This window comes from Balaenoptera acutorostrata, chromosome 20, assembly GCF_949987535.1.
Source record: "Balaenoptera acutorostrata chromosome 20, mBalAcu1.1, whole genome shotgun sequence".
Lineage (NCBI taxonomy): Eukaryota > Metazoa > Chordata > Mammalia > Artiodactyla > Balaenopteridae > Balaenoptera > Balaenoptera acutorostrata.
This window is the reverse complement of record NC_080083.1, coordinates 9,011,176-9,038,474: the sequence shown is the minus strand read 5'-3', so window position 1 is coordinate 9,038,474 and position 27,299 is coordinate 9,011,176. Positions and strand designations below refer to the sequence as shown.

The 27,299-nt window shown below is 49.3% G+C and overlaps 2 protein-coding genes across 3 annotated transcripts; one reads left to right on the top strand and one right to left on the bottom strand.

Annotated features, from left to right (window-relative positions):
• TP53 (tumor protein p53) lies at positions 1-12,902 on the bottom strand. Its single transcript, XM_007166385.2, has 11 exons — positions 12,746-12,902; positions 4,349-4,450; positions 4,189-4,210; positions 3,842-4,099; positions 3,209-3,395; positions 3,016-3,128; positions 2,676-2,785; positions 2,195-2,331; positions 2,034-2,107; positions 1,500-1,606; positions 1-938 (listed from the first exon to the last, which is right to left on the bottom strand). Exons 2-11 carry the CDS (start codon positions 4,420-4,422, stop codon positions 857-859), a joined length of 1,164 nt encoding a protein of 387 aa, XP_007166447.2. The 5' UTR covers positions 4,423-4,450; positions 12,746-12,902; the 3' UTR covers positions 1-856.
• Positions 12,903-13,797: 895 nt separating this feature from the next.
• WRAP53 (WD repeat containing antisense to TP53) lies at positions 13,798-27,154 on the top strand. 2 transcript variants are annotated; one of them, XM_007166387.2, is made up of 11 exons: positions 13,798-14,520; positions 14,671-14,769; positions 15,035-15,146; positions 23,579-23,667; positions 23,866-23,956; positions 24,066-24,198; positions 24,764-24,972; positions 25,179-25,282; positions 25,429-25,563; positions 25,679-25,905; positions 26,980-27,154. In XM_007166387.2, exons 1-11 carry the CDS (start codon positions 14,117-14,119, stop codon positions 27,006-27,008), a joined length of 1,632 nt encoding a protein of 543 aa, XP_007166449.1. In that variant the 5' UTR covers positions 13,798-14,116; the 3' UTR covers positions 27,009-27,154. The 2 variants fall into 2 exon arrangements, with proteins under 2 accessions (XP_007166449.1, XP_007166450.2); XM_007166388.2 differs by lacking the exon at positions 26,980-27,154 and having other exon boundaries at positions 25,679-26,051.
• Positions 27,155-27,299: the final 145 nt, after the last annotated feature.

The following is a 27,299-nucleotide window of genomic DNA, read 5'->3' as shown; positions in this document are numbered from 1 at the left end:
TGGTAGCAAAGTTTTATTGTAAAATAAGAAATCAATATAAAAATGGGATATAAAAAGGGAAGAGGAGGGGTGCGGGTGACAAATGCAGATGTGCCCTGCAGAGTACAAGAGAAATCTGCCTGAGCATTTGGGGGAAATAAAACAGATCTCGGTAGATACATCAGGGATGGAATCCTCCAGGATGTGGGATAGGGTGAGATTTCCCCTTGGGTGCTGAGGTTCACCAAGAGGTTAGATGGGATTTGGCAGGGCCAGGAGCGAAGGGACTTGGAAATTCCTTCCCCTTACCCAGCCATCCAGTCATAGAAACTATCAAATCATCCACCAAGGGGGACACAGAACCAGCACCCACAAAGGCACTAAGTCCCAGACATCATGTAATAAAAAGATGGTTTGGGGGTCAGACATACATTATTTCATTAACCCTCACAACAAACTCCGTGAGGTAGGTATGATTATCAGCATTTTATAAATGTGGACAATCAAGTTCGGAGAAACTCAACAACTTCAGATAGCTCCCCTGGCTAGTATGGTGGAGAACTGGGCTTCCAACCCAGTGTATGGCTGGTTATAAAATGTTCCTCACATGCAGGAACGTTTTCCTACCTCTCTCAAATTCTCCCCACAGTAAAAACCTTAAAAGCTAAGCTGGAAGGCCCCAGCTACCTCCCCAAAAAACCACGAGTGCAGGCCAGCCTCTTTAGCAGAGCCCCAGGCCAAGCAAACGGAAGAATTCCAGGGTGTTTCTGAGGCACACCTGCACCAAGCAGAGGTTTAAGCACCTGAGACCCAAAAAATGGCAGGGAAGGGGGGAACGAGGGTAGGGGTGTCAACAGGGGACAGGAAGCAGGAGATGTCAGTCTGAGTCAGGCCCTTCTCTCTTGAACATCAGTTTTTTATGGCGGGAGGGAGACTGCCCCTTCTTAGACTTCAGGTGGCTGTGAGGAGAGAGGGGGAGGGGAGATGACATCATCTGACTGAGAAGCTCTGGGCCCCTCTTCCTGGACCTGGGCTTTGAAGGGCCTGAGGCAGGAGCAAGGAGAACTTAAGTTAAAATGGTAACCACCAACGGCAGCCGTGCTGACTGAGCACCTTGGGGTACTTGTGGGTATTAACCTCTCAGTCTTCCCTTATCCCATTTGACAAATGAGGAAACTGAGCCTGGGAAGGGAAGTAACAAGGCCACACGGGACTCCTCAGTACTTTGCAGGGCGGAGGATCTGACCCCAAACTCTGACACGGTGTCCTACACTCCCACGGTTATCAGTCCCCTATTTGAGACCCTAGCTCTGAGGGTCTAGGGGTTGTTAGAAATGGCAAAGAAATATCCATGCCCCTGGACCCCGGGAGGCAGGTAAGTAGAGGAAGACTAAAGAATGTTTGGGCAGGGCTGGGACCCAATGGCAGGGTCCCAGCCTTTTACCTTGAAGGCAGGATTAGAATGGAATCCCATGGCTTTCCAACACAGGAGGGCAGGGGAGGGGACCCGGGTCACTCACCTAGAGTGAGCCCTGCTCTCCCCGAGCTCCCTTCCAGCCTGAGCATCCTTCAGCTCCAAGGCCTCATTCAGCTCTCGGAACATCTCAAAGCGTTCACGCCCACGGATCTGTGGCAGGGAAGGACGGGGATAAAGGAGTATTAGGCAAAATCATAGAAACCGTTTTTATGCTCTCTTTAACAATTTTCTTTTTGGAAGAGGCTTCTTTAAAATGTGTGTTAAGGTACAAGCTGGCATTTGAAGTTAGGCACAACCAGCAGCCATTGTCTCAAGGCACCACTGCCCCCGATGGCAAATGTCCTAAATACAGGCAAAGCAGTCAAGAAGACAATAGCATTTGGAGTGCTAGACTTGAAACTTAAACCTGTCAACCCAGTAATATTAACTACAAGAGTCAAGGCCATGGACAGAGGAAAGGATGGCTAGAGAAACTGGGCTTAACCTCCCATCTGCTACATTTATATTTTTTCTCCCCTTATCCAACCCCCACTGAGTGGTGGCAAGAGCCTGCATCCCTCTCTCCCAGACTTGGTACCTGGAGAGTGAAATATTCTCCATCCAGTGGTTTCTTCTTTTGCGGTGGAGAGGAGCTGGTGCTGGTAGGCAGTGCTGGAAAATAGGCAAGGAAGGGCGAGAAAAGAGTGAATCTTGGGCAGAACTGCACCCTCTCTGCCTCCTCTTGTCCTGCCTGCTTACCTCGCTTAGCGCTCCCAGGGGGCGGCTCAGGGCCAGACTGCCCCTTCTTGCGGAAATTTTCTTCCTCTGTGCGGCGGTCTCTCCCAGGACAGGCACAAACACGCACCTCGAAGCTGTTCCGTCCCAGCAGATTACCACTACCCAGGTAAGAAGAGGGAAGCAGAAGGCAGTAAGGACGGTGGGCCCCGCCTCCCTGTTCTCCTGTAAACGAGGCCCCACCTACTCCCAACCACCCCCATCCTACATGGAGCCTAAGGTCCAGCTCCAGGAAGATCGAGAAGCCACAGGCTACAGAGATCCCAAAGCCGGAGAAAAGAGAACTGGGAGGGAGCAGCAGAGGAAGTCTACCAAGGGGATGCAGTGAGAGGGGAAGATGGCTGGTAGCACGGGAGAAAGTGGTGAAGGGCAGAGCCCAGGGGACAGAGACAGGCGGAGGTTAGGGAGGAGCATGCCAGCGTGGAGGGCGGCGTGTTGTCCCTACCTGGAGTCTTCCAGTGTGATGATGGTGAGGATGGGCCGCCGGTTCATGCCCCCCATGCAGGAGCTGTTACACATGAAGTTGTAGTGGATGGTGGTACAGTCAGAGCCAACCTGGGAGAGAGCACAGGCCCCAGGTGAGGCTACGCAGCCCCGGGGAGGCTGTTAGCCTTTGTGAGCCTCGGTTTCCTCAGCTGTGGAAGGGGGATAACCTGCCTGCTCTGCACACCTCACCGGGTTGTGGGAGATCAAGGAAGGAGAAAGCCCTCCATCTCCCCCCTGGATGGGCACTGACAAACCCCTCTGGCCCCCTTCCCCCAGAGACCCCAGTGGCCAAACCAGACCTCGGGCGGCTCGTAGGGCACCACCACGCTGTGTCGAAAAGTGTGTCTGTCGTCCAAATACTCAGCACGTAAATTCCCTTCCACCCGGATGAGATGCTGAGGAGGGGCCAGACCTGAGAGCAATCAGGGAGGAATTAGGGGTTTGGGGGCTCCGGGCACCAGCCTTGCCCATCCACAGCCCCCCGCTGCTCACCGTCGCTATAGTCAGAGCAGCGCTCGTGGTGGGGACAGCGCCTCACAACCTCCGTCATGTACTCTGACTTCTTGTAGATGGCCATGGCACGGACCCGGGTGCCGGGCGGGGGTGGTGAGCTGACCCACAGCTGCACCGGGCAGGTCTTGGCCAGCTGGCAAAACAGCTTGTTGAGGGCAGGGGAATACTGGAGGAGAAGAAGGAAGAAGAATCAATGGAAGGTCAGGGGACAAGCACCTAGGGGTCAAATGAACAAACACTGCATAAGTACCGGCTGGAAGCCATGTCCTGTGCGGGAGGGTAGGTAGAGATGGCACGGTCGGGCGTCTACATCCCAGAAGCTTACTTACAAAAGCCAAAGAATGAATGAGAGTGAAAAAAAAAAGAAAAAAATAATGGCCTCACGACAGATGCTGAGAATGTGATGGGAAGGATGAAAACCCAAGGCCAAGGGGGGAAATGCAACTTTGGGACTGGGGTCAAAGATCATAGACTAACTAGGTAAAATGTAAAAAGACTGACAAAAAGCCAAAGGCTGAAGTGGAACCCTAGAGTTCCGCACAGAGAAACCCTGGGGCACAAGGGCCAGGCATCGAATTGTCACAGGGAAGCCAGCCCCTCAGGGCCACTGACCGTGCAGGTTACAGACTTGGCAGTTCCAGAATGTAGGAAACCTAGACGGAACCCATAGCTGCCAGGGTAGGTCTTCTGGGAAGGGACAAAGGACGACAGGGGCCAGGAGGTGGCTGGTGCTGGGGCGGCTGGGGCGGGGGCAGCGGGCGCAGTAGGCTCCGGCATTTGGGGGGCTTCATCTGGACGTTCATCCAGCCAGTTTGCGACGTCTTCTGGGGACAGCAGCAGGTCATCCACGGCCGGGGAGAGCTCAGAGGACTGTGGACGGGAGAAACGAGAATCAGAAGGCCAGGTTCTCAGCCCCCAGCTCTGCAGCCCCTGGGCCCTTCTCGCACCCCAGTCCTTACCAGAAGGTTGTTTTCAGGAAGCCTGAAAAACAAGAGCAGAACTGTCAGTACTGGTTTTTGCTTCCCACAGGTCTCTACTTAGGGGACTGGGGACTCGGGTGGGGCAGGGTTATTAGAGGCTGAGCAGTGAATCTGCCCCTCCCTCCAGACCTCCACTTACAGTTTCCACAAGTCTGAAAACGTCTCCTGACTCAGAGGGGGCTCCACGCCGAGTTCTGCCTGTGACTCCTCCATTACTGCTCCCTGGGAGGCAGCGTGGCCACTGGGGGGAGAAAGGCGAGGATCCAGCGTGAGACACGCCCAGCCCAGGGTCACCTCGCCCTGAGGCAAGAGGGAGCCCCGCGCGCAGACCACGCCAGGGTGCTGAGGATCCGCTACGGGGGCAGGACTCCCCCACAGCCCAGGCTGCGGCCTGCCCCACTCCTCACCACGCAGAGAGGGACTTCCAACCCTCCCACCACTGAATCCAGAAGCCTTCCTCAGTGTCTACCTATGTCTGCCCTCCTTTGTGGTAATAAGGATGAAGGAACTCTCAGCCCGCTCCCTCCATCTGGGGGAAGATACCTCCCTTGACCCCCCACCCCATTCCCCACCTGCTCCCTTGGGACGGCTCCTCACCCCTGGCTTACAAATCCCTCAGGACCCAGGCCCTGCCCACCTCTTTGATCTTATCTCCTAGCACCCTCTCCTTTCTCTGATGCTTAAGCTCCACTGGCTGCCCTGGTGCCAGAAAGGTTGGGGACCGCTGCTCTACTGAATATAAACTTCCACAGGGCAGGGAGGTTGTCTTGTTCACCAGTTATCAGCACAATGCCTTGCACCTGGTTGGGCTCAATAACTGGGGTGAATAAGTGAATCGTCGTACCCGGGCCATGAGCTGGTTATGAGTGGTCAAGGGAGCAAGGGGGACAGAGGGGTGGCTGCGGTCTGGGCCACGGCCCTGTCACCATCATCTCATCTCTCAGGCCAGCTTTCAAATGGTTTCATCATGCCCTCTTTCTTTTTTTTGGTCCCCAGTTCATTTCCCCATATATTTATTCTCGGATTAGTGATTTTTGAACAGGTGTTCATCTCTTTAGAAATACCTGTGCCATGACCGCAGAGTACTCAGATTTCTTTTTGGCATTTGGTGGCATATGATGGGGAAAGTGACGAGGTGTATGACAGGAGAGGTACAAGGTGAACCTTAGAGTAAGTAAGACTTTATGCACAGTTCTTTTTTTTTTCTCATGTGTGAATTCTTTTTCTTTTTTTCACACACACACACACTGTATTTTATTTTTACAAGAGATAAATAGACTGACACCAAGCATTGTAAATGGATGACCACAACAAAAGCAACAATGATTGCAATTACCAAACACGAAACACACTCATACTATGTCATAATATTGACATTCAATCCAGTAATGCTCCACTGTAACAGCTCCTTTACTTTGCAGTGAAAATTGATTTGTATATTTTTTGCCTCTGAGTCCTTGTGGGATTTTTTTTTTATTCAAACAGAAAGTCACAAAAATTATAATCATCCTCATCAGTTCACTCAGTCCCATGTAATTAATTTTTTTTTTCATCTTGATCTTTTGTTAGCACCATGCCCTCTTTCTTGATGCCAAATTTGTCATCAGTTTTGCTCAGAAACATGCCCACTGAAAAAGTCCCTGTTCAGTACATTTTTCCTGCTGTCTCAATGGCACTGACAAACACCTCCCGCACCACGCCCCCCCAAGCAAGCAGCTCTTTTCTAATCTCCCTTAAGGTTCACCTGCACCTTTATGTTGATACAGAACCTGCTTTCTTGTGTATTTAGACGGTGCAAAATCCTTTCATGTGGGTTACCTTATCTGTCCCGATAACCACACCTGCCTCTTGACAGGTGAGAAAGTCTCACAGAGGTTAAGTGACCAGCCGACAACACACACAGGTGAGTGAATGAGCTTTTACGAAAAATGACTGTTCGAAGGTCTAGGATTAAGAGGCTTACTTCATTACAGACTAACCTGCAGAGCTCTCATTTGTAGTCAGTTAAGTCTGGAGGTGCAGATTTTAGCTGATGAAAGTCCGCCAACTGAGAGGTTGGCAAAGGGCCTCTTATCATAGCTCCCAAAGCTGATGGGGGACGGACTATGGAGGAAGGCAAGAGGGGACAGCAGCGGGACCCCAAACATTTGCCTTGGGGGGAAGGACCAGGGTTCCCCCTGGATCGATGATCAAAATAACTTCGAGACTTTTATGGAAGGGAGGCTTGTGTCAACAGAGATGGGGCTCAGAAGTCAAAAGCCCTTGGTTTGATGCTGTATTGTCACTTAAATTTGCTGCATGACCTCACTTATCTTAAAGCTCCCATGGCAAATGTGGCAGATCATGGGCTCTGGAGGCAGACAAGCTAGGCCTGCATCCCAAGCTCACCATCTAATAGCTGTGTAACTTTGGGAGGTTGCTGAGCCTCTCTGTGCCTTAGTGTCCTTTGCTCTAAAATAGGGCCCCACTTGTTATGGGAAATATAAAGAGTTGAGAAAAGCACCTAGCACTTAGAGCTCAATAAATGCTTCTCTTTATATGATTATTCCAATTTTATTTGTTCTCTATTACTGTTGGAGAGTGAGAGCTTTGTGATTGCAAGGGGGTGGGGCTTTTGTGGTCCTGCCTGCATTCATGCTAGTTCCCCTCCTTCAGGCAACTCTGTTTAGTAAACGTGCCAGGAGGGGCTGTCCTGGGATGGTGGGCCAAGGTCTCAGTCCCACTGTGGGGAGACAGCCCCATGGGCATAGGAGGTCTCCCTCTCTCAGACCTCGGCAACAACTGAATTCTCAATGTTTCTTTCTCTAGGAAACCTCTTCAGAGTAGGTACTTCCCATGGGTATGAGCATCAGGGGGTCACGATGGTTGTGCGGAGGCAGAACATTTACACTGGCAGCCCTGGTGGGAAGGTAATAAACTCAGCTGGGATTCAAAGGAGGGGCAGGCCTGATGCCATCATAACAGTGGCCTATCATAACAATGGCGGCTGTTTATATAGACCTTATCTGGATCCACTTCTTTCAGCGGCTAATCTCATTAATCCTCTCAAAAAGCCAGTAAGGTAGGTGCTATCATCAGAAGAGAGGAACTGAGGTTAAAGGAATTACCCAGGCTCAGAAAGCTCCCAAGGGACAGGGCCAGGGATTTGAACCTGGGCTGTCTGAAGCCACACCCAAGCTCTAAATAATTATGCTCCTCTGGCTCCACCCAGAGTCTGATGTAAAAAAAAAGTTTTGGCTGAAAGCTATGTGATTGGGGGAAAAAAAAAAAAAATGATTCTGGGAAGAAATAAGGCAGCGTCTGGTAAAACTGAAAACACATACATTTTACTACTCCGCAAAACCACTTCTAGGTGGACGCCCTAGAAAAGTGGTTGCAGGGGGCGACAGGAGTCTTGCACAAAAATATTCATGTCATTGTTCCTAATGGCAGGTGACAAGAAACAACCTTACTATCTATCAATAGGAAATAGGTAAATGAAACGTGGTGTATTCATTACAGTGGTTTAGGGGAATGAATTATCTGTATATGTAATCCAATACAGCTCAGAAACATGTTGGGTGAAAATACAATTTGCAAGAAAAAAGCAAAACACAGTAATTTGGTTCATGGAATTTAAAAATATAAAATGAGGGACTTCCCTGGTGGTCCAGCGGTTAGGATTCCGGGCTTCCACTGCAGGGGGCACAGGTTTGATCCCTGGTCGGGGATCTAAGATCCGGCATGCCGCGTGGCAGCACAGGGGGAAAAAACCAAAACAATATATATATACATATATATAGAAATATGAATATATATAATGACTATTGCTTATAAACGTGTATGTAAAAGTATGAAAGACAGGCAAGAAGAATAAAAATTCACAAAATCTATGATAGTGATGGTCTCAGGGAGAGGGGGATGTATGTTTAGGGTACTGAGGGTAGAGTCAAAGGGGGTTTTAGCTTTATTAACAAAGAAAAATTTAAAAAGATGGTATCCATACATTACTTGTGTAATTAAAATATGGACAAAAATAAGACAGAATGTTAAGTGTTAAAATTATTTGGTGGGGATATGTGTTGTTACTTTTGTACCTGTATTTTTCCAAAATAAAAAATATCTAAAAAAGAAAAATAAATAGCAATTATTTATTTCTAAAATTTTAACCATATAAAAAGGTAAACAGAAAAACGTCCCAAGTACCCATCACACAGCTTCAAGAATAATCAACATTATGCCTTTATTGTCTCATCTATACCTCTAGCCACTCCCCACAACACCACAAATGTTTTTGGGGTAAAACTTACATAGGTTGAAATGGCATCATACTATTTTGATCACAAAACTTGACAAATTTTGATACAGCTCTGTAACCCACCCCTACCAAGACAAAGATGTTGTGTTCTCTGAAAGTTTTATGTTCAGGTCTATTAACCATGTCAAATTAACTGTTGTGTATGGTGTGAGGTAGAGGTCAAAATCCATTTTTCTGCTTCAGTTGTTTCAGCACTGTTTGTTGAAAGGCTTTCCTTTCCCCACTGATTCACTTCGGTGCCTTTAGAAAATCATTTGACTATATTTATGTCTTTTCCCATACTCTATTCATTGGTTGTTGTCCTACTGTAGCTTTACAGTAATCTTTTTTTTAAAAATTATTTATTTATTTATTTATTTTTGGCTGTGTTGGGTCTTCGTTTCTGTGCGAGGGCTTTCTCTAGTTGTGGCGAGCGGGGGCCACTCTTCATCGCGGTGCGCGGGCCTCTCACTATCGCGGCCTCTCTTGTTGCGGAGCAGAGGCTCCAGACGCGCAGGCTCAGTAGTTGTGGCTCACGGACCCAGTTGCTCCGCGGCATGTGGGATTTCCCCAGACCAGGGCTCGAACCCGTGTCCTCTGCATTGGCAGGCAGATTCTCAACCACTGCGCCACCAGGGAAGCCCTACAGTAATCTTGATATCAGGTATTTTAAGACCTCCAACTTTGTACCACTGTTTGTTTCATTTCGGAATCAGCGTGTCAATTTCTACAAACAATGTTTTAAATCATTGAGTTAAATCATTCTGAAGAGTACAGACACCTTAACACCAATAAGTGTTCTAATCCATGAATACGGTATCTCTCTGTTATTTAAATCTTCCTAAATCCTCTCAGCAGTATTTTGCAGTTTTCAATATGGAGCTCTTGTCCATCTTTTGTTAAATTTATCCCTGAGTATGCCATGTTTTTGACTTTGGATTCAAGGTTGCTATTATATAAAAATACAATGTATGTATATTGCCTTTGAAACTTGTAACTTTGCTACAATCACTTATTAGTCCTCACAGTGTGAAAAGGAATTTTCTATTAGGACTTTTTGTGTACACAATCATACCATCTGTGAATAAAGCAATTTTATTTCTTCTTTTCCAATTGTTATGTTTATTTCTTTCTCTTGCCTGGTTAAGACCTCTAATTTACAATGCTGAAGAGGCCAGAGTCAAATCCTTTTCTAGCTCCTGATCTTAGAGGAAAATCATTCACTCTAGTCTGTCACTATTAGGTATGTTGTTAATGGTAACTTGATTGGGGGTGCACTTTACCAGACTGAGGAAGTTTCCTTTCCTAGTTTGCTGGGAGGTTGGTTTTTCTTTTAAAATCACAAACAGGTGTTGCATACTGTCAACAGCTTTTTATGCATCTATTGAAGTTGATCATAGGATTTTTACCCTTTAATCGGTTAATGTGGCAAATTACACTGGTTGATTTTTGAATGTTAAATCAACGTTGCAGTCCAGGGATAAACTCTACTTGGGGACGATATATTTATCATTTTTATATATTACTAAGTGTGATTTGCTAAAGTTTGTCAGGTTTTTGCATTATATATGCTGACAGCATTATGCTGGCCTCATAAAATGAGTTGGGCAATGTTACTTCCTCTATGTTCTGAAGGAGTTTATGTGAGATTGGTTTTGTTTCTTCCTCAAGTATTTGAAGCGAAGAACAAAGGATAGGAAATACCACTAAGACAGCAGATTTAAACCCAAATGTAACAATAATTGCATTAAATGTAAATGGACCAAGCACTCCAATTAAAGCAATTCAGTGGGGAAAGGAAGGCTATTTCAACAAGTGGAGCTAGAACAACTGGATATCCATAAGAAACAATAAAACAGAACCTTGACCTCACATCATGAAAAATTCTTAATTAATCAGTTAATTAATTATGGCTCACAGACCTAAGTGTAAAACCTAAAATTAGAAGGTTCTAGAATAAAATATATGAGCAACTCTAAGAGAATATCTTCATGACCTTGGTCTAAGATTTCCTAAACAGGTCACAGCAACCACTTAAAAGAAAAAAGAATCTTCTGTTCCTCTTAAGAGCTGTTAAACAAACAAGCCAGCAACAGGTCAGGAGAAAATACATGTATCTGACAAAAGACACACTCTTCCTATCCAGAATGTACACATAACTTCAACACCTCAACAACACAAAAAGCAAATACACCAATTTTAAAAATGGGGAAAAGACTTCAACAGTCTCTTCACATATAACACAGAAGTGACCAATAAGCATAGGCAAATTGTTGAACATAGTTAACAGAGAACTGCAAAATAAAACCACAATGACGTGCCACATTAGAGAGACTGACAAACCAAATCCTGAGACAGGATATATCCTGCTGGTGGGAGTGTAAAACGGTACAACCACTTTGAATAATTAGAACTTTTTAATAGAATTAAAAAAATATATAGATCTACTCCTCACTCTATGACCCAACAATTCCACTCCTAAGTATTTATCCAAGAAACAAAAAAACATGACTACAAAAATAATTGTACAAGAATGCTGATAGCAGCTTTATTCAAAATAATCTCAAATGGGAAACAACTCAAAGGCCATCAAAAGGAGAATGGATAAACAATCGATGGTTTATTCATTCAGAGGACTATATTAAAATAAAAAGGAGCAAAATACTGATACATGCAATAAAATGGGTGAATTTCACAGATATTATGCTGAAGGAAAGCAGCCCGACAGAAAGAAGCACAAACTGTATGATTACATTTATAATAAGTTCTCCAACAGGCAAAAATAATCCATGGTGACACAAATCAAAATAAAGGTGGGGGTCAAAGATAGGGAAGAAGCAAAAGAAACTTGTACTCTGATAGGCGGCGGGTGTAAATGCTACCCCCAATTTAGAAAAAAGCACGCAAGTACAGCGCACAGTGTCTGGTTCGTAGCAGGTGCGTGGTGGGTGACCGCGCCCTAAACGATGAAAATGCGGGAAAAATGGATACGGGTCAGACTTCGCGCGGGGTCCGCCGCCTCCCGCAGGCCAGAACTAGCCGGGACTGGAGAGCTGCACAGAAGCCCTCGGGCCCCGCCCTTCTCCAAGCCCCGCCCCTTCCGCTTCAAGACGTTCACTCTGCGTCCGAAATGGGAATGGTTCAGCCCAAAGCCGATTACAGAAGAAATTGTTTCTCCGCCACAAACAAACGACCCATCGTTACACTCTTTTATCGTTTAATGTTCAGATGTACCCATTCTCGAAAATACCCAGGGTTTGCCCTCAGACACTGCCGTCCCACGCAATGGTAGCGTCCGCCTGGTTAGCAGTCGACAAGGATGGAGCACACCATTCAAAGAGGGGGGAGGGATTGAGGTTTGCATGAAAACGAATACCTCTTCCTTTCCAAAAGCGGTAGCTAAGTAGTCCAGGAGGGAAAAAAAAAAAAAAAAAAAGTAAACGGGGTTAACAGCCTCCCTCCGCAAGCAATAGGAACTAGCCTAAAAGACCTTTTCTCTTTCTACTTCCCTCACATAGGGTGAATAGTGGTCTGTTCCGAAAAAAGAAACCGGAAATGCTCCTGCAAGTGGCAGAAATGTAAATGTAGAGTCAAACAATAACAGGACTCCCGGGCCTCTCAGGCCGGGTTAGTTCGGCCGGGCTTCGCGGGCAAATCTCTCATTTAGCACGTCCCACTTCCACGACTGACAGTCTTTAACCGGATTTTCTCCTTCTAGCGGAGCCACGGGCAATTTGCAAAGATCACTCCAGGAAGGACAAAGATCCGGAAGTTATGGGACCTTAGCAGCTTGGCCTTCCCGGATCACCCCGAATAACCACTTCGGAATGGAGCCCGAGGTTCCACTGGGATGCCATACGCTCTAAAATCCCGAGCCACGAATGCCCAAAGTTCCGAGATCCGAAAGTCTCAGACCCTGATGCTTTGTGCGTCTTATTTCGGAATCCCCCACACCCTGGGATGGGGTGGTGGTGGTTGGAAGAACCCCTTAGGCCGGCTCAAGTTTCCCCAAAGCCCCACTCCCCCGCCCAAGTGTTCAGCTTGGAGTTCGGTTGGTCCTAACAACCCCATCATCTACACTCGGGCCTCCCAACATTGCATTCCTCTGTTGGTGCCGCTAGCCAAGCTTGCATTCCCCCCCAAAATCGCTAAATCCCCAGTGCCCCGCCCCCAGGCCCCTCTATTCCCCCGAGCTGAAAATACACGGAGTCGAGAGCCCGTGACTCACAGAGGACACATGAGGCTCAGTCAAGAGCTTACCCGAAGCTCAGGGGAGCGTGTCACCGTCCTGGGATGCACGCTCCGAGGCTGGACGCCAGGTGACCCCGGACACAAGCTACTACCTGCGGCCAGGATGGTGGCTCTGGACTTTTGAAGAGCTCAAAACTTTTAGCGCCAGTCCGGAGCACGTGGGAGGGGAAAATCCCAATCCCAGCAACCCTCGCGAGGCTCCTGGCACAAAGCTGGACAGTCGCCATGACAAGTAAGGGCAAGCAATTCCCCTGCGGGCGGAGGCGATGGGAACTGAGATTAGGAAAGGAGGGTGCGGGGAGAGTCAGGATTCTCGCAGTATTGGTACTGTAGCTACTGAGAATTTGGGGTGGGGAAGTTCGACGAGCCAGAGCCGTGAGGGCAGAATTGGTGGAAACCATTTTGGTAGAATTCTGCTACTGTGTCAAATATGAAGGTGAAAGGAAGAAAGCCTTTGCACTTGTCATTCCCTCTGCCTGGAACACTCCTCTTCCTAGATAGCTGGATAGTTTTTACTCAGCAGCTAAAATGTCACCTTTTAGGAAGGCTTTCCTTAATGTTCCAATGTAAGGTATACCCGCAGATACGCTATATTACACCATCTTGTTTAATTTCCTTTACAGCCCCTATCACTTTCTGAAATGATTTGTTCCTTGCCTTGAATACACAGCAACCTAAGCCTTAGGAGGGCAGAGACCTTGTCTACTATCTTATTCATTGTTGTATTTCCCAGTGCCTAGTACAGTACTGGGTAGCAAGTAAGAGTTCAGTAATAAATATTTATTGAATGAATGAAAAGAGACGGAGGTCTGAAGAATTTAGCGAATGAGATGCAGAAGAGGCTTAAAACCTGTAAAATCAAACATAGCGCTAGCGCCCTCTGCAGGTGGGGGAGAGGAGTAGGTGCTTTAAGAATGATCGCGGAAGACCGCACGGGGAGCTCAGGCACTTCTCGCCGAGGCAGAAGCCTTTGGACTACAACTCCCAGCAGCCACTAGGAGCCCCAGGGCTTGATGGGAACAGTAACCCGTGACTTGTTACGTCCCTACCCTGTCCCTCCGTGGGTCGCCCGCGAAGTCTGATCCGGGATGCGGAGGTCCAATGGAAAGGTGTGTCCAAATCCCGCGAGAACAGGTGGCTCGTAGCGACCGAGCTGGCTGAAGCGCGCCGTGCTTTCTAACGTTGCTGTTCCGCAGTTCTCCTGGCCTTCTGCCCCCTCCCGGGGGAAGAAGGAAGGCACTGGTGGGTTTCTCCAGTTCTGCATCCCGATCCGTGCGAACTTTGAAGCGGTCTCGGCCGTTCCGCGGGCCCGGCAGCTGGTAGCCCGCGGGAAGAGGGCTGCCTGGCCGCGGCCAATGTCTGCCGCGCTTCCTCTGCAGTATGAAGACACCGGAGGCGCCACTGTTGGCTCCGGACTGCCTTCCTTCAGACCGGGTACCAGATCCAGCCCCTCTCTCTCCTCAGGCTTCCCCGATGGATAAAAATACGGACCCTGAACTGATGCCACCGACACCCGATGGCGATGATCCGCCCCGGGTGTCCCCAGATCCCATGGCTGTCTCAGCTGTGTCCCAGGAGCTGGAGGAGGGGGACCCAGCTTCTCTCTCCATTCCCCTGGAAACAGGGTTTGGTATTCCTAGTGGGTTGAGCCCTCGAGTCGAAGAGCAAGAACTTTCTGAAAATGTGAGCCTTCCTGCAGAAGAAACGAACAGGCCAGAGTTGGGGCCCGGAGAAGACGTGGAAGGTGTGTTTGAGGAACCCGCTCCAGAGGATGAGGGATACACGTAAGTGGTGATAGCAGGTGGCTCAGGAATCTGTGGAGATTGGAAGTGTGAGATATATTTTATCCGCCAGTCCTCAGCCCCACTTCTCCAGGCCCATTTCCACTTTGCTTTGGTGAACCCAGGTTTGTTGTTCCCCCATCTTCCTTCCAGCGTCTGGAACTACAGCTTCTCCCAGGTACCTCGGTTTCTCAGCGGTTCCTGGTCAGAGTTCAGCACCCAACCTGAGAACTTCTTGAAAGGCTGTAAGTGGTAAGTAAGCATAATGGGGCAGGGAGATAATCACGCTCAGGATTTCCACCTTAAAACACCCCAGTTATCTGGGAGAAGGATCCACCATGGTGGGAGAAGGAGTAAGAATTCCTCTGGATTGAGTTTAAATTTCATTTATGATTGTGTGTCTTCTACTTTCTCAAGGTCTTGGGGGTGCTTACCTATCCCAGAGGTCAGCTCAGCCCTAGTCCTACACGTGGGAAATACAGGTCTGTCCAGCTTTCTAACTCTTTCCTACTCCTAGGGCCCCTGATGGTTCCTGCATCTTGACCAATAGTGCTGATAACATCCTGCGGATTTATAACCTGCCCCCAGAGCTGTACAATGAGGGGGAGCAGCTGGAATATGCAGAAATGGTAAGGGTAGGGGCTAACTCTGCCCCTTCATCAGACACTGCGCATTTAATTCCTTCCTGTAGACGGAGAAAGTACAGTCCACATGTTTCCTGTTCACAGGCAGGACATTTCTTCACCATGAGGTTCCACACGTAGCATTTTCTACCCTGAATTCTGAAGTCATTTAAAGAGGTGTTTGTCCTTCTTTAGTTAGGAATATGTGTTTTCCGTAAAAGAGTAGTGGATTTCTCACGGTGGTTTTTAATTGACTTACAGGTATTTATTGAATGACTACCAGTGTGTCACTTACTGTGTTTGGTGTTGGGATAAAGTAATGAATGTGACAGATGAAGAGCTGCTTTGCTTTCTTGTATGGGGCATAGACAACAAACGTAAACCAATAAATAACCAAGTTCATTACAGATTATAATAAAGGCTACGAAGGAAATCAACAGAATGAGGAGAGACTAACTAGAGGATGCCGCTTTAGATAAAACGGTCAGGGAGGGGCTCTCTGAAAAAGAGACATTTGAGCTGAGACCTGAAGGATGATGAGATCAGTCACGTGAAGAGTTGTAAAAAGAGCGTTCCAGGAAGAGGCAAAGATGCTACAAAGACCCAGAGCTGGGGAAGAGCTTTGTGTGTTCAAGGAACAGAAAGAAAGCCAGTGTGCCTGGACCAAGGCCAGTGAGGGGGAAAGTGTGGTGAGGGTGGAGAGGTGGCTGGCAGCCACATCTTGTCAGATCTTGTGGGTAGGGCATTTGGAGTGTTTTTGGGGAAGCCGTGGGAGAGATTTTAAAAGAGAAGAGCGAAATGATGGCTGAATTTTAGAGAATAGATTGTGAGTGGGCAAGAGTGGAGACTCATTAGGAGACGTTTATCATGATCCAGGCGAGAAATGATGTTGGCTTGTGCTAGGGTGGTATCAGGCGAGATAGATGTGGGTGGATTTGAAGTATATTTCATAGGACTTGGAAGTCAATTGGGTGGATGGGGGTACCGTTTACTCAGAGGATATGAAGAGGTATTGGGACAGAAGTCAAGGGTTTTTAGGTACTTTATTTTTTTTAGTTTTTAAAAATAAATTTATTTATGTATTTATTTTTTGGCTGCGTTGGGTCTTCATTGCTGTGCATGGGCTTTTCTCTAATCGCGATGAGCGAGGGCTACTCTTCATTGTGGTGGCTTCTCTTGTCGCAGAGCACAGGCTCTAGGCACACAGGCTTCAGTAGTTGTGGCACGTGGGCTCAGTAGTTGTGGCTCGCGGGCTCTAGAGCGCAGGCTCAGTAGTTTTGGCTCACGGGCTTAGTTGCTCCGCGGCATGTAGAAATCTTCCCGGACCAGGGCTCAAACCCGGGTCTCCTGCATTGGCAGGTGGATTCTTAACCACTGCGCCACCAGGGAAGTCTGAGCTTTTAGGTACTTTAAATGTGAAATGTAAAGCTAAGGAAAGACTTTGAGAAGGGCGCTAGGGGTATACTTTGGAAGCAGGAGAGCATGTCGATGGTATCTTGTGTCTTGAGAACGGAGTCAATCTTAAGAGAGAGTGTAGATGGAGAAGAAGTCTCAAGCAGAGCCTGGAATACTCCAGCACATGGAGGTGGGTGCAGGAAAAATTATAAAAGTGGAGGCAAAGAGTCATGTCTCATACTGTTGAGAGTGAGGGCAAATTTAGAGAATGACCCAAGAAGACATAGTGACCTTGACGAGAGCGCTTTCAGAGAAGTGCGGGAGGCAGAAGGTGATTAGGGTAGGAGGAAGAGAGAATTCTTTGGAAGTGTTTTCCTGTGAAAGGGAGCTGAGAAATGGAATGGTGACCGGAGGGAATGTGGGGCTAAAGAAGGGTGAACAAGATGCTTCTGTGAGGTCAGGATTACCCCGGAAGAGAGGGAGGAATTGCTGCTGTTGTCAGGGATGGTGACGAAGTCCCTGCATGGCTGGGTGAAGACAGGATCCAGAGCACATTGAAGGACTAGGCTTTGACAGGCGCAGAACCCTTCCTTGCCGTGGGAAGAAAGGCAGAGGATGCGTTCAGAGGCAGCTGTTTGGTCGTGGGAAGATTTGGGTGTCTCTGTGTCTTGGCTTCTCGGTGAAGCATAAAGGGGATGTTGTCAGCTGAAGGCAGAGGGTTGTGGGGAGAGAGCAGAAGGTGTGAGATGATCGGTCCTGGGGAGAAGAAAATCAAAACCACCAAGGAATGCTTGGCGTAGAGTAGCATTTGCTATTCTTTGCTCAGTGCCCACTAGAAATTTGTTGTCAACCATGTAAAGTGAGACCAGTTAGCATGGTTGTGCATCTTTCCCCAGTAAGTTGACTGTAGTTTCTTTGTTTGTAAGATGAGGATGATAATAAGAGCACCCACCTCATAGAGTTGTGGCGAGGATTAAAAGAATTAGGGTAGGACTTCCCTGGCGGTCCAGTGTTTCAGACTCCATGCTTCCACTGCAGGAGGCACGGGTTGGATCCCTGGTGGGGGAACTAAGATCCTGCACCCTGTGTGGCACAGCCGAAAAAAAAAAAGAATTAGGGTAAAGTGCTAAAAATAGTGCCTGGCATGTAGTCAGTGTTCAGTACAGGCTAGTAGTCCTTGGTGTTAGTTGGATGCAAGCACGGACTAGAAGGGAATAGACGGTCTGGCTGGGGTTTGCCAGGAGAGAAAGACCAGGGGTTTTTCGAGAGTGTCTGCAGGGATACTTCGAGAGTGTCTGCAGGGGTACACCTGTTGTGCTTGACCAGAGTGTAAAGTGGGTGAGAAAATGGATTGTGAATGGGTTTCTGATGAAGCTGAACAATTGTGGTGGAAATGGCAGCGCAAGGGAGCTGGGTGGGTTGGAGATGGTGGTCAGAGATTGTGGTGATGACTCGACTGTGGGAGTGGGCGGCTGGTGTAGAGTGAGGGCCGCGGCCGTGGGTGCTAAGGAAGTCAAGGAATGGCAGAGGCCAGGGTGTTGGGTGTTTTTATTCATTCTTTCATTGATTCATTCATTCAACAAGTTTTCATTGAGCGCATTCTATGTGCCAGGCTTGTTTTAGCTGCTGGGGGTCAGTCAGGAACAAAACAGACAAAAGTCTGTGTCTTTGTGAAGCTTCTATTCTAGTGTGAGAAACAGGCAATAAATAACACAGTGAAATATATATCTGACAAGTACCATGGAGAACGATAAAGCAGAGAGGAGGACTGGGGGAATTCATTGCAATTTTAAATTTTAAATTTATTTATTTAGTTAGTTTTGGCTGTGTTGGGTCTTCGCCTCTGTGTGAGGGCTCTCTCCAGTTGCGGCGAGCGGGGGCCACCCTTCATGGCAGCGCACGGGCCTCTCACTGTCGCGGGCTCTCCCGCTGCGGAGCACAGGCTCCAGACACGCAGGCTCAGCAGATGCGGCGCACGGGCCTAGCTGCTCTGCGGCACGTGGGATCCTCCCAGACCAGGGCTCGAACCCGCGTCCCCTGCATTGGCAGGCAGATTCCCAACCACTGCGCCACCAGGGAAGCCCCATTGCAATTTTAAAAAGGGAGGTTGGGGGCGTTCCCTGGCAGTCTAGTGGTTAGGATTTGGTGCTTTCACTGCCATGGCCCCGGGTTCAGTCCCTGGTCGGGGAACTAAGATCCTGCAAACCGTGTGGTGCAGCCAAAAATAAAATAAAAATAAAAAGGGCGGTCGGAGAAGCCTTCGCTATTCAGGTGACATTTGAGCAGAGACCTGAGGCAGTCAGGGAGTGAACCAACGTGATAGTTTGGGGAAGAATATGCTGGGCAGAGAGAACTGCAAGCTCAAAGTCCTGGTGGAAGTGCACGTCACCAAGAGTAACAGTATTTGTGTGGAGTGAGAGACTGAACCAGGAGATGAAAGTCTCAGTGAATGAGGGAGGGAGACAAAAACAGGTAGCTAGTGTGATGGCAGGAACTGCAGAGGAGGTGGAGTTTGGGGAGGTGAAAAGATTTGGAAATGACAGTAGGGAGCAAGGTTGACACCCGCCCACCTCCTGTCCTTGATGTTTGTACTGAGGAGGGGAGTGAGAATGAAAGACATTTCAGCCTGAGAAAGCCACAGCGTCGGGCAGGTCCAGGTGGGTGGACAGGGCATTCCGAGAAGATGCAAAATAAGGGAGTTTGAAGATTCTAGAGTGGGAATTTCAGGGGCCAAGGGGTAAGGATTTGGGGGGCAGGGAGGAGTGTGGGATTGGGGCCGATCAGGGAGTGTGTTGGGCAGCGAGCAGGTGGTGGTGGTGAGACCAGATGGCCCAGAAGCCTGGGACTTCTTTAGTGCCTGAGGTTCGTGGGAGTGCGGGTCTTGATGGTGAAAGAAGGGTGCGTTCCGGGGATGGTCCTGAATGCCTGCCTAACCTGCATCTCTGTGAGATCGGAGGCTGCAGACATGTGAATTCTGTGTGCAAGCTGTAAGGCACTCCTAGCCCTGATTCCTGGAACAGAAACCAGTGGTGTCCAGAAACCAGGGCTGGGTGGGCGTGGCGCAGCCATCCTGAAAGAGTTCAGGAGTAGGGATAGTTAGAGGAGACTGGAAATGTGAGAGGTCGAATATTTTTTGTACACATTCGTTTGAGAGAAATGAGAACGTTAAAAAGGGAAAAAGGTGGGAATTCACTGGCGGTCCAGTGGTTAGGGATCGGTGCTCTCACTGCCAAGGGCCCAGGTTCAGTCCCTGGTCAGGGAACTAAGATCCCACAGGCCACGTGGTGTGGCTGAAAAAAAAAAAAGGGAAAAAAGTCATTGTTACCTACCACTCTACAAGATTCAGCCCTTTAAGTTTTTCTACATTCTTCCTAAGCTCTGTCCAAGTACTGGAGCTTTCTGTGTGGTTGTAACTCTTTGGTAGATGGTTTTGTACACTGTGTTTTTTCTTTTAACAATCATATCGTAAATGTTTTTCACGGTGCTCCAGTGTTCATGGTTATGTTTAATGGTGTATGGTATTTCATTGACTGCCTATGATAGTTTTCTTACCTGTTCACCTGTTTCGGACTTTTGGGTTGTTTCCAGGATTTTTATATCATAAATTATTTTTCAGTGAACATCTCCATGTGTTTTTTTTTTTTTTTTTTAAAGCTTTTTTTTTTTTTTTTTTTTTTTTAATAGCTACTTTATTTATTTATTTATTTATTTATTTTTATTTTTGGCTGTGTTGGGTCTTCGGTTCGTGCGAGGGCTTTCTCTAGTTGCGGCAAGTGGGGGCCACTCTTCATCGCGGCGCGGGGACCGCTCTTCATCGCGGTGCGCGGGCCTTTCACTATCGCGGCCCCTCCCGTTGCGGGGCACAGGCTCCAGACGCGCAGGCTCAGTAGTTGTGGCTCACGGGCCCAGCTGCTCCGTGGCATGTGGGATCTTCCCAGACCAGGGCTCGAACCCGTGTCTCCTGCATTAGCAGGCAGATTCTCAACCACTGCGCCACCAGGGAAGCCCCTCTCCATGTGTTTTGATGGAGATTCTTCAGAGAATCAGAGAAATTTTACAAGTAAGAAACACCCTAGGTCAGAGAGAATCAATATCTTTTTTTTGTCTTGTGATACAGATAGTCAATTCCTTTTCGAAAGCTTTTTGTGCTGCTTATTCTTTTTTCAATTATTATTTCTGCTGTTGGCAATATGAGTGTACCAATTCTATCATAGCCTAAGTACCTAAATATTCATTAGACATTTTCATTTTTAATGTCTGCAAGTTTAGTATGGAAATGGACAACATTTGTATAGGTGGGGAAACTGGGGGAGGATATTTTGGGGTATTTTCTTACATCTGTGTACTGCTTCTTCCCACCATAGTTTCCCAGTTCCTCCCCTCCCTTCTCCACCTTTTCACAGAGCTTTCTGGACCTCCTGTTTCTAACTCCCCACTTCTTCCCTGAGTATTCTCTGTGTCCCGTGGCTCTTGCCTGAGGCTTTCCCTTTCCTGTACCCTCTCTGGGAGAGACTGTGCATCCTCTGTGCCCTACATATCTCAGGTTGGGGAGGGAGTGTCCTCATTCCCAAATGCTATATCCAGACAATTGCTCTTTCACTTTGTAAAAACTTTTCCTTTGACCCTTATGCTGTCTGATTCTCCCTAACTCACCGAGGACATTGGCACCTCATAGCCTTCCTATGCACCCCAAGTCCTTCCACCATCTTGGTGACCTCAGGTATCCAAACCAGAAGCCAGGGTCTCCTCCTTTAATCTTCCTTTTCCCTAACCCCCACGTCCAATTAATTACCAAATCCCGTCAAGTTCTCATGATCTTCCTAATCTATCCACTTCACTTGACTGCCTCTGTTTTAATTCAAGGTGCTTTTGTTTTGGGCCTTATGTTATTGGAACGGTCTTCTGTTTCCATGTTCCCATTAAAACATTTGACTGCTGATTGTACACTAGGTGTTGGGGAAACAGTGGTGAGCAAGACAGACATGATTCCTGCCTTCTCAGATGGGTAGGCTGTAGCGTGGAGGGCACAGAGGGCTCTTGGAACGTGGAGCAGGGCACCTGGCTCAGCTCGAGGGGTTGGGGAGGCTTCCCAGTGGAGGAAGTGTCTAAGAGACCCAAAGGATGACTAGGATTCAACCAGGAAGAGTCGCTGGAGGAAGTGAAGGAAGACTATTCCAGACTTGGAGACTAGTGTGCATGAAAGTGTGCAGTTCAGGAGTGTAGGGAGTTGGCACTTTCTAGGAACTGAGAGTCAGGATGATGGGATGTGGAGCTATTACAGGAGTGAATACAGGGATGAGGGATGAGCCTGGAAAGGTGGGTATGGGTTAGACGCCTGGTAAGGGAAGGCTTCATAGGAGATTGGGTTTTATACCGAGGGTTTTGGGGAGGCATTGCAATGTTTTAAGCAGGAGAGTGACACTGTACAGGATTCCAGGGGCCTCAGTGTGGTTGCAGGGTGGAGAATGGAGGGGCAGATTGGAGTGTGGGGTGCAGGGAGGCTGGGGAAACGTGTAGAAATGCTAGCAAGAAGGCAGTGGCTTCACGTGGGATTGAAGGCAAGGGGACAGGTTCAAGCGAACCTAGGAGGTGCAATTGGCAAGCTCTGGCCTTGGGTTGGACCAGGAGAGGAAAGGGAGTGAAGGGTAGTAGTAGTCAAGGTGCTCAGATTTCAGGCTTGAGAACTGGGTGGGGAGCCCAGGAGGAGCAGCAGGGTCACAGGCGGCAGGGGCTGGGTCTGTTCCAGGCAAACTGAGTTTGAGGACCCTGTGGGATGCCCCAGTGGAGCTTTCCACCAGGCAGTCGGATGCAAGGGTTCAGGGTGGAGAAGTGGACCCTGCATTCACGGCTGGGTGACATCACCCCGAGGGCCAAAGGGGTGACGTCACCCCGCCAAAGGACTGGTATCCAATGATGTAAAGATTTCCTTCAAGTCAGTAAGAAAAAAACAGCAACCTAGGAGAAAACTGAGCAAAAACTACGAAAAGGTGCCCTTAAACACAAAAATGTCTAACTTCACTGGTTAGACATTGAGAAACGCCAGTTTATATCGTAATGAAATACCATTTCACAGCCTTCAAATTGAGAAAAATTTGAAAGTCTGACAACACCAAGAGGATGCAGAGCAACAGGCGCTCGTACATGCTGCTGGGGGGAGAGTAAATGTGGATGAGCACTTTGGGAGAAACGTGACATGATCTAGTAGAGCTGGCAGAGCGCAGACTGTAGAGCCCAGTGATTCCCTCTTTAGCAGAAACTGGAGAGAAACCCTCCCACACGGGTACCAGAATGTTACAGCACACTAGCCAGAAATTGGGAAAACACCAGTGACTGTCAGTAGAGAGGGATGGGTGAGTGGAGTGCTGTACAGCAGGGAAGATGCATGAATTTGAGCTCAGTGTGTCACCGTAATCTCACAATCGCGGTGGAATGCATACAGCTTGCTACCATTCCTATTAAGTTTAACAGCACGCAAGACCATGGTATATATTGTGTTTTTCTCTGTCTGAATGTATTTCTAAAGAAATACACAAAAGTGATAAATTCAGGATGGTGTTTACCTCTGAGGGAGGGTTTCACTGGGAAGAGGTTTTAACTGTTTGGTAGAATATTTTGTTTCTTAAGCTACGTGGAGGACTCACAGGGTTTGTTTGGCTTTGTTTTAATACTTCTTTGCTTGTTTGAACTGTTCAATAATTTATTTTAGAGGATCAAATGGCGCCTGGTAGGCACTCGGTAGATATTTGTATCATTGGTTGGTTCTTTGTTTCTGGGTTGGGATATTACTTGTTTCTTCCTCTCTAAGTGTTGAAAAAGCAAAAGGGTAAATCTGCATGGCTTTTGGTGGTCCAAGTCTGATGTTAAAGTCTGAGCTAAACCTTGAACTTTGAGATCAAGATCCTGTTCTTCATATTTACCCTGTCTGCCTTCTCCTGCCTGGTTAAGTGCCCACAGAGCATCTCCCTCTGCCATAAAACTGCTAGATTTCCAAGTGGGCCTCCTTTTCCCGCCAGTGACCCAGGCATCCCCGCATCTCTGTCCAGGCCCCCGTCCTTCGAATGGTGGAAGGCGACACCATCTATGATTACTGCTGGTATTCTCTGATGTCTTCAGCCCAACCAGACACCTCCTAGTAAGTGATGTCTTTCGCCTCCCCTCCCGGCCCTCCCATTTCAAGGAGACCCTCCACTGAGAGAGTCAGGGGCTGCCAGGGGTCTCGGGAGGAGGAAAGCTTGCTGTGCCCTTCAGATGTGAGCTGAGAGGGCCGGTCAGTTGGCTTCCTCCCCTTCCTTTGACAGCACTGGGGCCTCAGTGTCCGTGTCTCTCTCAGCGTGGCCAGCAGCAGCCGGGAGAACCCGATTCACATCTGGGATGCCTTCACTGGAGAGCTCCGGGCTTCCTTTCGCTCCTACAACCACCTGGTAGGGACCTCCCTGCCCAGCCCCAGGGCTCGTCCTGGCCCAGCTCTCCTTCCTCGAGAACGGCTGAGGCTCTTTGCTAGGCCTATTTCCAGCCCTTTCCCGCCCCCAGGACGAGCTGACGGCAGCCCACTCGCTCTGCTTCTCCCCGGATGGCTCCCAGCTCTTCTGTGGCTTCAACCGGACTGTGCGTATCTTCTCCACGTCCCGGCCCGGCCGCGACTGTGAGGTCCGAGCCACGTTTGGTAAGCAGTCTGTGCCTCCGAGGGAGGAGGAGAGAAAAGGGCCCAGCCACGTGCAGGGGGGCCTTGTGTGAGCCAGGGGTTCACGTGCAGGGGGGGGAGGCGGGGGTCACATCATCCTCAGTACAGCCCTGTGGGGCAGGTTGGGCCCAGTGGGCAGGGAAGAAAACAGACTCAGGGAGGGGACGAAACTTTACCTCTGGGTAAAGAGCTGATTCAATCCTGAGCCCCCTGCCCTGTACCTTTTGGTCTCCAAGATCTTGGTATCTCCAGGAAACTGGAGGTGAAGCTGATTCCGTTTTCCTATAAGCCTTCAGCTTTCCAGCCCTTCAAGGAAAAACAGGTTTGAGAGGGAAGAAGTGGGGCTTGGGCCTTTAGGTCCTTTGCAGCGGATAGAAGGATCTAGGGAGCATCAGAGGTCTTCATCCTGCTTAAAACGAATGGGGTGGGGGAGGCACTGAGTCCAGCACATGGGCTCTGGGACGGGAGACAGAGGTGCACCTCTGATTAGCGTGGTTAATACCAGGTTCTCTTGCCCTCTCCCCGACTTTGTTCCTTCCCTTTCTAGCAAAAAAGCAGGGCCAGAGCGGCATCATCTCCTGCATAGCCTTCAGTCCAACCCAGCCTCTCTATGCCTGTGGCTCCTACGGGCGCTCCCTGGGTCTGTACACCTGGGATGATGGCTCCCCTCTTGCCTTGCTGGGAGGGCACCAAGGGGGCATCACCCACCTCTGTTTCCACCCCGATGGGAATCGCTTCTTTTCAGGAGCCCGTAAGGTAGGGATCATGTTCTGAGATCCCAAAGCAAGGGGGTAAAAGGCAGGAGTGGGGGTGTAGTCTGTGCTGTGTTGGGAGATGGGCATGGGAGAAAAAAATCAACCCAGCTAAAGGAGTGCTTATAAAACTGGAGGGAAGCAGGCATGTGTTGGGAGTGGGGGAGTGGAGGGTGGAAACGATTCTAGGCTCCTGTTCTTTGTCCTTAGGATGCCGAGCTTCTCTGCTGGGATCTCCGGCAGCCTGGGCGTCCACTGTGGTCCCTGAGTCGTGAAGTGACCACCAATCAGCGCATCTACTTTGATCTGGACCCGTGAGTGACTGTGGGTCCTTCCTGCCCAGGGCCTTGATGCCCCCAGGGATGCCAGAGCCCACCTGTAGGGTCCCAGCCCCTGACCGTGAAGGGTTGCTGCCCCAGGTGATGACTGCATGCCAGCAAGCCTCTCCTCTCTTCCCCAGGAGCGGGCAGTTCCTAGTGAGCGGCAGCACTGGTGGGGCTGTCTCTGTGTGGGACACCGGCGGGGCTGGGCATGAGGGGAAGCCGGAGCCAGTGCTGAGTTTCCTGCCCCAGAAGGACTGCACCAATGGAGTGAGGTCATAAGTTAATTCTACAGATTTTGGGGCTTGGGTTGGGGAGAAAGGTAAATCTCTGAGGGAGCAAGCATCCTGGCTCATGGTGCTGACTGGCGCCGCCCATCTCTCCCTACAGCCTGCACCCTAGTCTGCCTCTGCTGGCCACTGGCTCCGGTCAGCGTGTGTTTCCGGAGCCCACGGAGAGTGGGGACGAGGGGGAGGAGGAGGTGGACCTTCCCCTGCTCTCCATGCGCCACGTCCACCTTGAATGTCAGCTTCAGCTCTGGTGGTGTGGGGGCGGCCCGGATACCAGTGTCCCTGATGCTCACCAGGACGAGAAGGGACAGAGAGGGACAGAGGGAGGTGGGCGTGAGTTTATATAAAAAGGTTTTATATGATATTAGAGTCTTTGTGTCTGTTTGGGGAGGCAGATGACGGAGATGGGGCCGGAAGGGGTACCAGTGGGCTCCCTGGTCCAGCAGCAGTGGGGACTGGCATATTGTTCCTGAAACCAGGGTTGAGAGGTGGGACTAGGCGGGAACCAATGGGGCCGCTGAGCTTGGTGTGAAGTCAAGTAAGTGGGGGGTGGGGCTTCATGCCATTGACTGGCTGGTTGCTAGGCAACTTGGTAAACTGAAGGGGGGAACCTGTTTGAAATCTTACTCCCAAGGTGGGGGCAGCAGGGGTCAGGGTGAGTGTGGCGGAGCAGGAGTGGCAGGAGCTGTGTGTCAGACTGTTGGGTGTGACTGTGTGAGACTGTGCAGATGGTGACAGACAAGACACCCGCTCACTCCTGCTCAACACTATTTACCATCATCCAGCAGCAGAGGGACCATTAGTCAGCTCTGGGGGAAGGGGAGCAGGAGGGCTGCCTCCCCTCCCCTGGACTCCCCCAGGAGGCAGGTGACTGAGTAGCCAGAGTCAAGGGCACACATGAAGGAGTAAAGGTGCCGAGAAACACAGATGTCACATTCTGTATTCCCGTTAGCTGCAGGACAAGGGCGAGAGTCATTCAGTAGCTGTCGCTGGTCTGGTTTCTTCATTTATCTGTCTTTTTGGGGGGTATGTTATTTCAAGCAGTGGCTCCCCCCCTCCCCCCACCTTGCCACACACTGAGAAGGGGATCTCTGAAGAGATACTGTCAGCAGAGGATTTGATTCTGGACCTCACAACCTAAGGGAAGGGACTGGAGGCCTGTGACGACTAGAGAGGGGAGAGGAATGTCACCTCTGCCCAGAGGTGCTGAAAGCCAGGGTTCTTACACCCAAAAAGGCAAATCCTCCTCCCTTCCCCCAGGATAATTGGAAACAGCCCTTCCGGCTGCATGCGGGTTTTGGGTTGTAGGTTCTCCCTATCTCCCGGCCCCATTTCTCCCCACAACCATCTAAGAAGGGCCCAAGTTTACTCCCGAATCTCTTGCCTTTTGTCAACCTCCAGATAGCAGCAGAGGGTCTAGGAGGCTGTGACGAAAGAGACCCCAGGAGTGGGAGCTCGGCAGCCTGGGTCTGGTTTCGGCTTTATCCCAGATTCCTCGTGTGACCTTGGGCAAGTCACGGGGCCTCTCTGAGCCTCAGTTTCTTCATCACTGCAACGGGGATCCTTAAGCTCTGCCCCTCCCACTTCACACAGGTAGTCAAGACGGTCAACTCAGCTCACTTTGTAAAGTGCGGAGCCTTCAAGGTTATTATTATTCTCTCCAGACCTCCCCGGAGCAGCGGTGTTGTTTTGGGATGGGGGAGGAGGGGGCTGCGGGAGCG

Excerpts from the sequence above, each read along its gene's own strand:
- TP53 (XM_007166385.2), bottom strand. The coding sequence starts at position 4,422 with ATGGAGGAGTCACAGGCAGAACTCGGCGTGGAGCCCCCTCTGAGTCAG. Across the intron at positions 2,332-2,675 it reads ATCACACTGGAAGACTCCAG|TGGTAATCTGCTGGGACGGA; the intron begins GTAGGGACAACA and ends TTACCTGGGTAG. Across the intron at positions 939-1,499 it reads GAGAGCAGGGCTCACTCTAG|CCACCTGAAGTCTAAGAAGG; the intron begins GTGAGTGACCCG and ends CTCTCCTCACAG.
- WRAP53 (XM_007166387.2), top strand. The coding sequence starts at position 14,117 with ATGAAGACACCGGAGGCGCCACTGTTGGCTCCGGACTGCCTTCCTTCA. Across the intron at positions 24,199-24,763 it reads TGAGGTCCGAGCCACGTTTG|CAAAAAAGCAGGGCCAGAGC; the intron begins GTAAGCAGTCTG and ends TTCCCTTTCTAG. Across the intron at positions 25,564-25,678 it reads GACTGCACCAATGGAGTGAG|CCTGCACCCTAGTCTGCCTC; the intron begins GTCATAAGTTAA and ends CTCTCCCTACAG.